The sequence below is a fragment of the Myotis myotis genome, unplaced genomic scaffold, assembly GCF_014108235.1.
Source record: "Myotis myotis isolate mMyoMyo1 unplaced genomic scaffold, mMyoMyo1.p scaffold_m19_p_10, whole genome shotgun sequence".
NCBI lineage: Eukaryota > Metazoa > Chordata > Mammalia > Chiroptera > Vespertilionidae > Myotis > Myotis myotis.
This window is the reverse complement of record NW_023416314.1, coordinates 39221610-39236221: the sequence shown is the minus strand read 5'-3', so window position 1 is coordinate 39236221 and position 14612 is coordinate 39221610. Positions and strand designations below refer to the sequence as shown.

The window sequence follows — 14612 nt, the reverse complement described above, 5'->3', positions numbered from 1 at the left end:
GACACTAAGTAATCAATTTAATCTGTCTATTTCCTCATCTGCAAAATGTAGGTAATAAAACTTCCATCAAAGGACTGTTATAAGGAATATGCTAAGATAACAAATATAAAATACAAACTGTGATGCCTGGCATATTTAGGTAAGTGCTCAGTCATTGGTATCTAGTAGTGTTTTGCTCTCTCAGCAAAGAATGGGGTTTAATGAAATGAGAAGGGGAATATCAAACCAGACTAATATCACAACTAAAAAAGGAAGCAAGAGTCCAAAGCCTTGAGTTGGCAGTGGTATCCATGATTCCGGCAGTACTCCTTAGCCTGGCTATGCTTTCCAATGTTGCCATCATAAGTACGTAAGCATTCATAGAAGGCTTATTTATTTTCTCACTAGATTCTTACAATTGCTCCAGGAGGGAGAAAGATGATCTACCCTTAAACTCATTTTATAGATGATAAAAAGAAAGTCAAAGAGATTGACTTCTCCAAATTAAAGGACAAGTTTCCTCATTTGTAAAATGGGAATAATGATAATACCTCCTACAGTTATAGAAAAGTTCATATGAGATAGGGCCCCCAACAGTGCTCTTTGTAAATATGAAACAGCATTTAAAACACAGATACATGAGAAGGCTGTTAGGAAAGAGGTCAATGTTAAAATAAGAAAAAATCAGCACCTTGAATCAAAACAGAAAATGAGTCTGTACTGCAGATAGAAATTGCCTTTAGGTAAAATTAATACCTCATCTAGGTGTTGGGTAGTGACAAGTGAGGTGCAGTAATCAAGTCTGAAGGTCTAAGACAATACTGGGTGCAGAAATCTTGCAAATAGCTGATGTGAACAATACTAAAGTTTATGACAGGATAAACCATTAGTTTTGTGGTAACCTTTGGCAGTTGAGCGGCTTGGTGAGGAGGGTGGACTCTAGAGCCAGGCTCTCTGGGTTCTACCTGTTCTGCTACCTGTTCTACTACTTACGATATAATGACATGTTACATAGCTTCTCTGTGCCTCTCTTACCTCATCAGTAAAATCAGGAAAATAAAAGTTACCTGCCTCAGAGGATTGTTGTGAGGGTTAAATGACTTGATGGTGTAAGTAAGGTTCTTAAAATAGGGCCTGAAACATGGTAAGCAGTATCTGTAAGACTGCTTTAACACAGGAGAAAGAGCAAAAACTACGGTGAAACTGAAAAAGTCCTCCAAGGAATTATAGGGCTAGCCATGTTTGCAAACCACAAGACTTCCTCTTCAGTCCATACAAAGTTAAAGATGTAAAATAAAGAATACTCCAAAAGATCCTATTTACTTGAATGACATGTAAAACTGATGGAGGGGGAGTTTCACCAGCCCGAGCAGCTTGTCCTGTCCTGGGCTCCGCACCTTGTTCCAAGTTTCGATTACCATCACATTGTTCTTAAGCCTTTCCAAGTATTTGGGAGACAGAGAGACAGGAATCACCTGGGGAGAGGAACAACAAGAAACAAAAGCCCACACCTGAGACAAAATAATTAATTTATACTTTTATTCAACACACATTTACTGAAAGCCTACTGTGTGCCTTGCACAGTGCTAAGAGCTGAAGACATTAAAATAAAATCCAACCTACATCCTCAGTTTAAAGCCACAGTCTGGTGTCAGAAACTAACATATATAAAGGCCAAATACAAAATGGCATGAGTTCTCTGATGATAAAGCTCATACAGATGGGGCTTCAAGGACAGAGAAAGTTGTCAGACAAGTTGATCATGGTGCCTGCAAAGCTCATTCAATCTTCCTAAGGCAAAATGACCCATTTGTAAACTCCTGCTGAAAGACTGATGTTTTTGGAACAAAAGTGACTACTGACTAGCCATGGATCCTCAAACTACGGCCCGCGGGCCACATGCAAATACAAATATTGTATTTGTTCCCGTTTTGTTTTTTTACTTCAAAATAAGATATATGCAGTGCGCATAGGAATTTGTTCATAGTTTTTTTTTTAAACTATAGTCCGGCCCTCCAACGGTCTGAGGGAAAGTGAACTGGCCCCCTGTTTAAAAGGTTTGAGGACCCCTGGACTAGACAAACATTGAGCACCTGATCAAAGGGCAGCCAATCCACTGGTTGGGTGGTATGGTCCAGTGCATAAAGCTCTGCCCAACAGGTACTATAGTAAATAGCAAGCCCAACTGTGCATCTGGATTTTCAGTGTAAAAGGACTCCAGAATTGGCCAGTCAGCTGTTAGTTGAACGAAAAAAGAACCAGAGCTCCAGAGACAAGAGCAGGTCAGTCAAATTAATAACAAACTTAGAATAACTAACAGCAGAAGAGAGAGAAACCTAGTGATGAAGTTAACAGAAAACACAAGAGGCAAAGGGGTGAAATCAGAAGAGCAGATGTACTTTTGTATTCATCTAAGAAACTTCAATTACATAAGGTACCCTGAGCACATTTCTGGTTCTTGAAACCAAAAAAAGTACAACACATCAACCTAACCTACAAATAGGGAGATTTCAGAAAGCTTCTGGGAGAAAATAAACTTAAATCTTAACGATAAGCAGGAGTTAACTAGTACAAAAAGCTCTGCCTAATAGGAGTCATGACAGTTGAGAGGAAATTCCAGGCAGAAATACATACAAAGACACAGAGGTAGGGAAAGAGAATATTCAGGAAATACAAGTAGCTGAGCATAGCTAGGTTATCTAGTGTGAAGGGAAGAGTGGAAACTGGAGAGTACAGACAGTTCTTTGAGGGTCTTATAGTCCAAAACAAGGATTTGGACTTTACCCTAAAGGCTATGAAGAAACATTGAAAGGTCTGAGCAGAGGAGTAAAATATTCAGGTTAGTGTTTTAGAGGTGCACAGGAAGGGATGGACAGGGAGTGAACAGAAACAGGTAGCCAATGTGAAGGCTATTTAGAAAGAGAGCGAGGGCCAGAATGAAAGCAATGGCAATGAAGTGGAGATAAGAGGATATATCCAGAGATAATTAAGTTTGCAGTATCTATGGAACTTGGTGAATAATTATATAAGAAAGAGTAAACTTTTAGGTTCTACTTGGGTTTCTCAGTAAATTATAACATGAATTAGGGCAGACAGGAGGAGGAGAAACAGAATTGGAAGGAAAATAAATTTAGATTTGGACACATTTGAATTTCTTCTTTCCATGTACACATCTTTATTGAATATCTGTGATATGAAAGGTGATGTGGTGGGTACCAAGTATAAAGTGCTTTTGAGACATCCAGGTGGTGACAAACAGCAGATAACAGGATATAGAGATGTGAAACTACAGGAGAGTGTCTGTCCTACAAAGAAGTGTAGGAAGTCATTTTCACATATATGAGAGCTGAAGCTATGAGAGTAGATGTGGTGACCGTGGGGAAAAGGTTGGTTTGGCCCAGCCGGTGTGGCTCACTGGTTGAGTGTCGACCCATGAACCAGGAGTCACGATTCAATTCCTGGTCAGGGCACATGCCCAGGTTGTGGGCTCGATCCCTATTAGAGGACACGCAGGAAGCAGCTGATAGATGATTTTCTCTCACTGATGTTTCTATCTCTCTCCCTTCCTCTCTCCAAAATGAATAAAAATATTAAAAGGAAAGAAAGAAAAAGGTTGGTTTGGAAGAATTACAAGGATAATGAATAGGAGATAATTAAAGGTAAAAGAGAGAAGTGCTGGTGTCCCCACTCTTTTCCTCTGACCCAATAACTAAAAAAGGACAATTAAGTCAAGAAAAAATTATAAGAGATTAGAGTTCCAAAGATCGAGAAAGAAAACTAAGCAATAGCATGAAATTCTACAGAGAAACCAAGCAAAATGAGTACTGAAGTAAGTGAAGGAATAAATCAGTGAGAAAAAAAATTAAGTAAATAAAAAAATAAAGGAGAGATTGGAGGAACAGAAAGGAAAAGAGGAAGTTTAACTGATCAAAGCCCTGGAGCAGGGGTCCTCAAACTTTTTAAACAGGGGGCCAGTTCACTGTCCCTCAGACCGTTGGAGGGCCGGACTATAGTTTAAAAAAAACGAGTCGGCTGCTAAGCAACAGGCAGTGGCGACAAAAACACCGGGCGGGATAAATGCTTTCAGCGGGCCGCATGTGGCCCGCGGGCCGTAGTTTGAGGACCCCTGCCTCCGCAGTAAGGAATAGAATTCAGAATTCAGGCAAAAGAAATAGTGGGGAATTGAGACAGAACAGAAAGAAAGAGACATACAAAAAGTTTGAAAATGCTGGCAATATCTTTTCCTCTTCCCACCCAATAGTGGGACTGGATTTACATACCAGAAAATTACGAAGGTTCCTCCCAGGCTGAACATTCTAGATTTCTTTTACAATGGCATTATGATTTGGGAAACATACTTGTCTTCCACCTCCATACATCCCTAATAGATATGAAATGTTAAGATATGTACAAAGTTACCTGAGAAAAGTTAAAGACTGGCTGTGTTGTGCCCCATGCGATGACAGATCTGGTGACTTCCTCTGTGCTGAAGAGTTTGCAATTTAAATAAACATTGCATGGTGGTGGTTTCTCAGATTCTTCAGTAATGAAATCTTTCCCATCTGGCACCATCAAAAGCACATGCAACAGCAAAGCACTCTCTTTGGTTGACCCATTTGTCTGATTTACCAAATTGTGAGAGGCTGGCATAGCCATGAAGGTTGAAGGATTTGGTGAAACAGGGCTTGGTGACTTTGGGTTGGAGAGCACCAAATTCTGTTCTTCCTTTGCAGTTTCTTCATGAACTTGATTTAGGTTCTGTGAATTTTTGGTGCAGGTAACATGATGGCTAGGTTCTGACAGTTTCTTATCTGGGCTTATAAGAGTAGAAAGTAGGGTATGTGGGGTGCTACTATTTAACTTAGTCTCGACACCATTGAAATCCTTATTATCTATAACAAGCTCCACAGTTACCTATAGAACACAAAAGAAAGGGAGTTAGTAAGAATCTCTTCTAGAATCAGAATCAGAATTTTGAAGCTAGATGCAGCACTGGATTGTTAGGAAATAAATAATTCATCCACAAATGCCATAATAGTAAGAACATTAGTAGACTCCATATACATTACCTTACCAGAATTAAGAAAAGCTAGGGAGATGATTTATCAGTAATATAAGATGAACCTGGAACATCAACTTCTGCCAGAAAATAAGGATAGAGACATATTGAAAGGATACAGAATCCAGTTGAAGGGGCTCCCGCTGGCCAAGACTGGGACTATTTAAGCATCGAAAGAGTAATAGTAATGGATTACAACCAATTAAATAATGTAAAAACCCATGAGTCCATATCAATATAAATAAATATGGGAGAAAGGACAACTCTTCCATATAGTAGAATGCCAATTAGTAAATGTACAAGGTGCCCCAGTCAGTTTGGCTTAGTGGATAGAGTGTTGGCCTATGGACTGAAGGGTCCCAGATTCGATTCTGATCAAGGGCGCGTATCTCAGTTGCTGGCTCTTCTCTGGCCCAGGCCCTGGTCAGGGCTCATGCAGGAGGCAACCAATCCATGTGGTTCTCTCACACCAATATTTCTCTCTGTTTTTTCCTCACTCTTTTATTCTCTAAAAATATACAGAAAAATGTCCTCAAGTGAGAGTTAAAAAAAAAGAGAGATTAAAAAAATAAATGCACAAGGAATGGTGGAGTTAAGGTGGAATTAGAAAATCATCTCTCAATCATTATAGTAATAAGTGATTCATGTAAATCCCAGTAGAGGACATTCTACAAAATAACTGGCCTTACTTTTCAAAAATATCTAAGTCCTAAAAGACAAAGCAGGGCTGCTGAAATGCAATGGATGATCATGGACTCGGAAAAAAACCAGCTACAACAGGAAGTGTTTGAATATGGACTATAGATAGAATACAGTATCAGATTTAAATTGATTTTTATAACTGTTCAGTGTTATGTATGATAATGTGTTTGTTCTCAGGAAATATACACCAGAATTTTAGGGGAAAAGAGACACTATGTCTATAACAGAATCTCAAATAGTTCAGAAAAAAATTGTGCATGTGTATGTAGAGGGAAGGGAGACAAAAAGGAGAAAGTGAAAAAAAGAAAGATACAGAAAGAAGAGGTAGACAGACATGATAAAGCAAATGTGACAAATATAAATAATTGCTGAGTCTAGGAAAAGGGTATGCAAGTTCTTTATACTATTTTTGCAATTTTCTCTTCAATTTTGAAAGTTTGAAGTTATTTTTTAAAAGTTAAAATCCTATATAATAAAAGCCTAATATGCAAATCGACCGAACAGTGGAATGACTGGTTGCTATGATACGCACTGACCAACAGGGGGCAGGCACAATGCAGGAGCTGCCCCCAGCCCGCAGGCCCGAGGCCAGCCAAGACAGGTGCTAGTGGGGGCCCCCCAATTGCCCTGCGTTGCCCCATAGAAGGAGGTGACTGGTGGCGGCAGCGGGGGGTGGGGCTGGCCAGTGGGCAGCGCCAGGCCATCCAAGGCAGGTGTTAGCGGGGGCCCCCACGATTGCCCCGCCAGTCACCCCACAGATTGGCCCTGATCGCTGGCCAGGCCTAGGGATCCTACCCATGCATGAATTTCATGCACTGGACCTCTAGTATGAAATAAAAGAGGATGTAAGAAAAATGATGAAAAGTGGTCACTATTATCAGACTGAATTACTAAAGAAAAAGGGAAATTACTGTTTCTTTTATTTAAACTCCACAGCAAAGTTCTACTGAATCTAGACAGCAATCTATGTAGAACAGAACTTCTCTCAAGAGACAGAATAGAAACAATTTCTAGTCCCTCAATTCTATTTTTACCTTTCTAATTTTAAACCATGCAGGCCAGAATGAATTAGGCAAACAAAAAATAAAAACTTTGATTGCAGAAAAGTAATGTGATGTTAATTTTTGCAATGATAATCACATAAGTCTTTACAACTAAATGGCATTATTATTAACACCAGGAAAAGGGCTTCCAAGAAGAGGAAGCAGCATGAAAACCAAGAACAAAAGCACTGAGGCATAAACCAGCATGACACCTTAACAAGTCTTTACACAGCTTGACATAGCTATTGGTAGGACCACTGCAAGAGAGAAAGCTACAGTGGTAGGCTAGGGTCATTGGTGTGTTCTGTATTTTATCCTCTGGGTATATGAGGGGCCACGGAAATGTTTTAGGTATGGCTCTGATGACTTTAAAAGCTCACCAGGACAAGCCCTTCATTCAAATTCTACCACCTAAGAAATTCTGATGCTTCTGAATACAGGGAACGAACCCTTTCTCCAATGAATTAAAGATCAGAATTCATCCACCGGCACAAACTCAGTCACTTGTCTCCTTGTCCATGGTCACTATTCTACTCCAACCCATGAACAATCTCTTTTATGAACTAATCCAACAAATTTCCCATTTTCCCTCTTGCACCCTACGTCTATTTTCCACACAGTAATCTTCTAAAATGTAAATGAGATGTCATTCCCATACTTCAAAGTTCTTTCTTGCCTCTAGGATAAAAATTAAATCCTTTACTTTAACCTACAAAGCTCTGAATGTTATAGCTCCTGACTTCCCATCCAATTTTATTTTCTACCACTTGCCTTTTTGGCTCACTATTCTGTACCCACATTCTGTCCCTTGACAACACCAAGCCCATTCCCATTTTAGGGCATTTGGATGTGTTATTCCTTGTCCAAAATGATCTTTCCTGTGCTTTTTACTTTGTAGCCTCTTCCTCTCATTCATCAAATCTCACCTTAAATGTCACCTCCACAGAGGGACCTTCCCTGACCACCATCTCCTATTTCCTCAGAGCACTCATTATCACACCAAAACATTTATTTCCTTCAAGGTACTTCTGTTGCCTTATCTATATATATAAAAGCCTAATATGCTAAGTGTCCAACTGTTCATTCAATTGTTTGACCAGTTGCTATCATGCGTACTGATCACCAGAGGGCAGACTCTTCGACCGGTAGGTTAGCTTGCTGCTGGGGTCCGGCTGATCGGGACTGGGCAAGATGGGCCGGACACATCCTGGAGCCAACCTCTTGCGGTCCCTCCCCAGCCTCTAAAATATTTCTTCTAATTAATTTCCTTTCAATGGGCACGAATCTGTGCACTGGGCCTCTAGTTTAATATAAGCTGCAAGAGCAGGGACCCTGACTTTCTTCTTCACTGTTATATTCTCAGGGCCAGCCAGTAATATATACTTCATAAATACTGGACTGCCTGAATGATATCTATGTACCTTGAGGGGGCCAAGTGGAACTTGACCATTTTCTTGTTGTACTGGAAGCTGGTCACTGAAAGAAAGCAATTCAGACTGAATGACAGCTCTCAAAGGCAATGATGCAGATCCAATGACTTCTGGCTGAGAGAAGAAGGAAAGAAAAAGTTTAAGTTAAAGATGTGCCACAGGAAACTTTAATTGAAATGACAACATATGATATCTTATATAGGCACCCAAACTTTATGAAGTAAATAGCTTAATTATTTGACTGAGGAAACTCTAAGTAGAAATCCGTATTCTGCCATATTTTGGTCCCCCTTCTGGGCTTCACTACTTCTCCCTGGGAGATTACAGAGGGTTTCATGAGTCACAAAGAAGCCACAAGATTTTCTCTTTCTATATTTAAGAATCAATTCTTTATGAAAATTGTCCAACTTCACTCTTAAATATATGAAATGAAAGAGGATATAACTTTTTGCCATTAAAGCTAAGAAAAATAACAAAACCCTATGGCTGAGGCTATCAAGGTTATAGAGAAACAGAGGCTGTCATATGCCTGAGGTTGGGAATATAAACTGGCAATACACTTTTGGACAGCAAATTTGGCAATAAATATAAAAAGCTTTAAATATTCATATTCTTTGACCCAGTAATTTCACTTCTGGAAATTTATACTAAATAAATAATCCTATATATAATAAAAGGCTAATATGCAAATCGATCAAACGGCAGAATGACCAGTCACTATGATGCACACTGACCACCAGGGGGCAGATGCTCAGTGTAGGATCTGCCCCCTGGTGGTCGGCGGGGGAGTGCAACTCAGCAAGAAGCCTTGAGCCAGGCTCACGGCTGGCAAGCACAGTGGTGATGGCTGGAGCCTCTCCCACCTCCAAGGCAGCACTAGGGACGTCCAGGGGAGTGGGCCTACGCCATCAGTTGGACATTCCCCGAGGGCTCCTGGACTGCGAGAGGGCGCAGGCCGGACTGAAGGTACCGCCCCTCCCCACCCAATGCACGATTTCGTGCACTGGGCCTTTAGTAAATACATAAAAACCTTACATACAAATATGTATATTTAACAAAGAGAAATAACTAGATGTTCAATAATCAAATTATTATAATTAAGTTAATTACTGTACATTCCTACAATAAAATAACAGCCATTAAAATGATGTTTACTAAAAGTCTGAATATAAACAATATTTGTTATAATATTTGATAAAAATAGGGTATTGAAATATTTATAAAATTTTGCAGAAAAGATTAAACATAGATATTTTTAGTAGTTTATTGATTTTAACTTAATTTTCCTTTTTTAATATATCATTTCACTATTTTATTTCATATTTTTAATCCTCACCTGAGGATATTTTCCCACTGATTTTTAGAGAGAGTGGAAGAGAGAGGGAAAGACAGAAATATCGATGTGAGAGAAACGCATTGATTGATTGCCTCCTGCTCACGGCCTGACCAGGGCCAGGCCAGGAAGGAGCCTGCAATTGAGGTACGTGCCCTTGGCCGGAATTGAAACCAGGACCTCCTGGTCTGCAGTCTGACATTCTATTCATTGAGCCATACCAGCTAGGGCTAAACATATTTTTGAAAAAAAAAAAATAAAAATAAAAAAATAAAAACTCTGAAGACAATGTTACATTTAAAAAAAGGATAAAAACTGCATACAAAATTATCCTAATACTGACAAAGATTTACATATGTAATATACTGCAGTCATTTGGAAAAGAGAAAAGAACACACATAAATAATAGTTATTTCTTGGTGACAGGATAACAGGTGATTTTTGCCATTTTTTAAAAAATTTTGTTTTATTGCTTAAAGTATTACAAAGAGTATTACATATGTCTTCTTTCCCCCCACCCCTTGACATTCGATTTTTGCTTTTTAAAAGTGTTTCTCACCCTAGCTGGTTTGGCTCAGTGGATAGAGTGCCGGCCTGTAATGATTAAATTTGACAGTATATTCATGTAGAGCAGTGGTTCTCAACCTTCTGGCCCTTTAAATACAGTTCCTCATGTTGTGACCCAACCATAAAATTATTTTCGTTGCTACTTCATAACTGTAATGTCGCTACTGTTATGAATTGTAATGTAAATATCTGATATGCAGGATGGTCTTAGGTGACCCCTGTGAAAGGGTCGTTCGAGCGCCAAAGGGGTCTCGACCCACAGGTTGAGAACCGCTGATGTAGAGCTTTTAGCATATCCATTCTATAACAACAGGAAACAGACAATAATATCTGCTCTATAACAAACAGCAAACAGAAATTTAAAAATAATGACAATAATCAAAAGCATTAGTGTTGTTTGAGCCTACAGAAATTCCTATGTTATGGAGACATATAGTTTTAAGTATGTTTCAAATCCCTGGTGTAAATGTCAAAATCATGTGAAGTACCTTTTTCTGTATTTTCTTTGTGTAAATTTGGAAAATAAGATTGGAATTCCACCAATGTTCTATCATTGGACCACCAAACTGTACTGGAAACACAAATCTCTGCTGGAATTTTACCACTGCAAGGAAAATCAGACACATAAGTACCTGTCACCCAAATAGAGCCATCATCAATCCATGCTTTGACACCACCCACCTCCCTTTCAAATCTAAAATTCAATGATACTGTAAGAGTCAGATCAATACTTAGTGATTCAAAATTCTTCCAAAGCAAAAATGTTTAAGAAGCAGAAAACCAGTCTTTCTCTTACTTCCATCTTCAGTTTTGCTGGAGGCGAGTCGAACAACCTCAGTTATCAAAGTTGTCTTTCCCAATCCACTTTTGGAAAAGCCCACAGGAAAGTGATATTCCACAAAGAAGGTGCTAAAAAAAAGTGATTAAAAACAAACCAAATAATAAACTTATTTTTTGTCTGATAAATTCTACATATCTTTCAGGGTTCTATTTTCAGGATCTCAGGTCCTCAGAGGAACCATTTCCTCTCTTCACAGCCTTCACCAATCCTGCCAGGCAAAACTAAAGGCTCCCTTCCTTTTGCTCCCACAGCACTTTTAATATAAAACTTAGCCCTATATTACAGATAGCCATTTAAAATTATCTCTCTCCTGCTGACTGTAAAGTATGTAAAAACAGAGTTTGAATCTTAACTTTCATTATTCTTACACATACCTAGCATAGTGCTTGGGACTTAGTGGGAGAATTCAATACATTTTTGTTGCTTGAATGGTGCCTATGAAAGTATTTTACAAACCATAAAGTATTATACTGGTACAATTATTTATTTACTAGAGGCCCGATGCACAAAATTCGTGCAAGGGGCTTGGGTGCCCCCGCCCGCCACAGTGGCCGCCTCGGCCCTTGTAGCCCCTGCTTTGTCCGGAAGGTCATCCGGAAGGGTGTCCAGTCTAATTAGCATACTACAGTTTTATTATTATAGATATTTTTATTGGACACTTTCCACTGTCAAATTTAGCTTTCCCATGTTAGAGACATACCGTTTTTTTGTTGTCAGCTTAGGTGGTCTCCCAGGAAAGCTTTTTTTGCCAGGGGTCATCTGTGGACTATCTGGAGGAACTTCCATTGTTTCAATGATGATTCTGACTGAGTGTGTTCTACCCAGAAGGGCCAGCCTGTCTACACTTAGTGTCATCACTTGGGAATCTTCTGGAGTTACTGATTTCATTTGTTGTTCAACCAAATTTCTGAAAGGAATTCATACAGACAGTGAGGCAGACAGTCAGAGGCCCGATATGAAATGATCTAGTTTGTATTGGCAAGAGGAGAAAGGAGGAAGGGCAGCAAGCATCTTAACTCACAAGTTATCTAGTATTGGGAAATGGATTTTATCAAAATTCTGGTCCTAATTGACAGTGAAAGAAATCTCAAAAACTGTAAAAACATTTTTCTAATCTATAGGCTTATCTCCATACATGTATAGAAACTGATGTCAAAGAACTAGTTTTTCTACATGGGATACAAACTTCACTTACCCACTACTTTAATATAACTATCATCATTACTTTTTTGTATTCCTTTTCATTTGCTTTCCTTATGTATATTTTTACACAAATATAATACAGCACATATACAACCTAGAATTCTGCTTTCTTCCTGAACCACTTCATCATATCCATCTTTTCATGTTATTATATTTTTAAGGACTACAGTATTTAATGAGTTACAGTAACTAACTTAATCACCCTGATACTGTTGGATAAGCACAGGTCATTTCACTTTAGATCTTGTAAAAATAATCTTCCTTTGCTTTTGCCTCTAAACAAACATTCATAAAGCTGCTCACCTATTTTTCTTGCCTGCTGCTCTCTTCTTCATCTTGTGATCATTTGACTCCAGAACCTTAGAAGGTCTGGCAAGAGCTTTCGATTGGCTCATTTTTTCAGAAGGGACAATATCATCATCTTCACTGAAGAAATCACTTATGCTGCTATCAGATTTCTAAGGGTGGGGGGAAGAAATGAAAAGAGGCACAAAAGATAAGTGCTTTGGGGGTAGTGGTAACAAAAACATTTCTCTACAAGTAATCAAGTTCTCTGTACATATGTCATTCTAAAAGCGATAACTAACACCCGGGTATCAGATAATCCCATGTTTCTCCTGGTTATACAAAAATACAGTTGACCCTTGAACATGTGGGAGTTAAGGGCACTGATCCCCCTGTGTAGTCGATAATCTGTCTATAACTTTTTGACTCCCCCAAACCCTAACTACAGTTCGCCCTTTGCATCACGAGTTCAACCAAATGTGAATCGAAAACAGTATTTTCATGAATCACAGTTGGGAAACCATGGTTGGGAATGCAAAAATACTGTTTTCAGTTCATGGTGGTTGATCCATGGATGCAAAATCTGCAGATACATAGGGCTGAATATTACTTGAAAAAAATCTGTGTACAAGTGACCCTGTGCAGTTCAAAACCGTGTTGTTCAAGGTTTTGAACAATAATAACAAAAATAACCTACAAGTTCAGTTCAAACAAAATAGATTCTTCTTTCAAATTAACAATAATAATAACCACTATTTATTGACTGCCTGCTATGTATCTGGTACTATGCTGAATGCTTCATGTGTATTTCTAATACCACATTCCTATAAGGTGACCTCACCTAAATTTTATAATTGAGAAAATGAAAGCTGAGAGAAGTTAGCTTGTTTATGATTCACAGCAGTAAGTAGTATAGGCAGGTTTGATCTCCGTGGGTTCCAAAGCCTGTATTTCTACCATAATATGAGGCAAAGTCACTGATAAATGCCATCTCACTATATGGAAGCACAGATTGCTTTTTTCACCTCTCCATACTACTAATGACCCATTCTACTTTTAATTTTGCTAAGATGAACTGTTTATTATATGTCACAAATTTCCTTAATGGGGGAACCAGTGGCCAAGTCCCTAGTAATTAATTTTTGAGAAAAGGCAGCTACCACAATTGACTGATTAGCCCTTTCTACCACAAAATACAAAATAGAGAAGACAGTATTATAGTTATTTGAGAACAGTTATATAGTAAAACACACACACAAAGCTTGCAAATATAAATGCAGGAGGCCGATCCAAAGTCATTTTAAGTTTATCACCTCCAACTCCCTTTTTCAGGGTGTATAGTGTGTTGTTGACTGTGTAATAAGAGTAACAAGTTAACAGTTAACTGAGCTTGAGCAGAATATCCTTATAGGAAGCAATCCAACCTTTTAAGGTGTTACCACAAAGCTTTTTTCTTTTTTTGGATTCAATAATTTCATGACTTTTTGTGAGACAGATCAGTCCAGCCAGATAGAGAGAAAAGAATCTTTGCATCCCCAGAGGACAGTTGCTGGTGTCCATATTTATTTTTTAAGAATGTAGAAGCCTCAAGGGATATGGATGATAGTAAGAAAGGCTGCCTTTGCCCCAAAGGCATTAAAGGAGGAGACATGTGGGCTCATCAGGGTCCTCTACATTCTCAAAATATCATGCACCAACTCAACTATCTTTGGGTGGGGTTGGATGATTGAGTTATGGCTGATTCCTCTCTGGGATGAAGAGTGAAGATGACAAAGAAGGCCATCTGTCCCCTGGGTGACACAGTAGCAGCATAAAATTAGAAAGAAGAGAACAGAATAACAAACCTAACGGGAAAAAGGTTTGAAAAGGGCAGGGGAAGGAAGTATGGTAGGCACACACCTCCAGGGGGAGAGGAGGCGTCCATACTTGAGACCTCCATCTTTTTTAAATGACTGGGGTTGACCCAGGTAGAGTTAGTCCCTTTTACTAGGAATAAAACCTCAAAGATGGTTAGACATGAAGGAAAAAAATTTAACATGGGGAATAAACTTTACATCTTGGCCTATCATCCCAGCCTCCAGAACAGGCCACAACTCCACTGAAGGGTTCCAGCACCAGAGGGGTGTATGGTCCAGGGGAAGAGCAGCAATAGCCAAACACCTTCACCCAG

At 39.1% G+C, this 14612-nt stretch overlaps 1 protein-coding gene across 15 annotated transcripts in view; it reads right to left on the bottom strand.

Annotated features, from left to right (window-relative positions):
* The window catches only part of C2CD3 (C2 domain containing 3 centriole elongation regulator), a 115104-nt gene that overhangs the window by 68688 nt on the left and 31804 nt on the right, over nucleotides 1–14612 (bottom strand). For all 15 annotated transcript variants that reach the window (XR_004970378.1, XR_004970379.1, XR_004970377.1 and 12 more), the window contains 7 exons: nucleotides 12461–12615; nucleotides 11655–11861; nucleotides 10910–11022; nucleotides 10602–10717; nucleotides 8205–8327; nucleotides 4399–4893; nucleotides 1303–1454 (listed from right to left, as the gene is read on the bottom strand). Coding sequence is in view for 11 of the 15 variants with exons in the window: in XM_036324994.1 (XP_036180887.1) it covers nucleotides 1303–1454; nucleotides 4399–4893; nucleotides 8205–8327; nucleotides 10602–10717; nucleotides 10910–11022; nucleotides 11655–11861; nucleotides 12461–12615 (1361 nt within the window). In the remaining 4 variants the exon portion in view is untranslated. The remainder of the gene's footprint in view (nucleotides 1–1302; nucleotides 1455–4398; nucleotides 4894–8204; nucleotides 8328–10601; nucleotides 10718–10909; nucleotides 11023–11654; nucleotides 11862–12460; nucleotides 12616–14612) is intronic.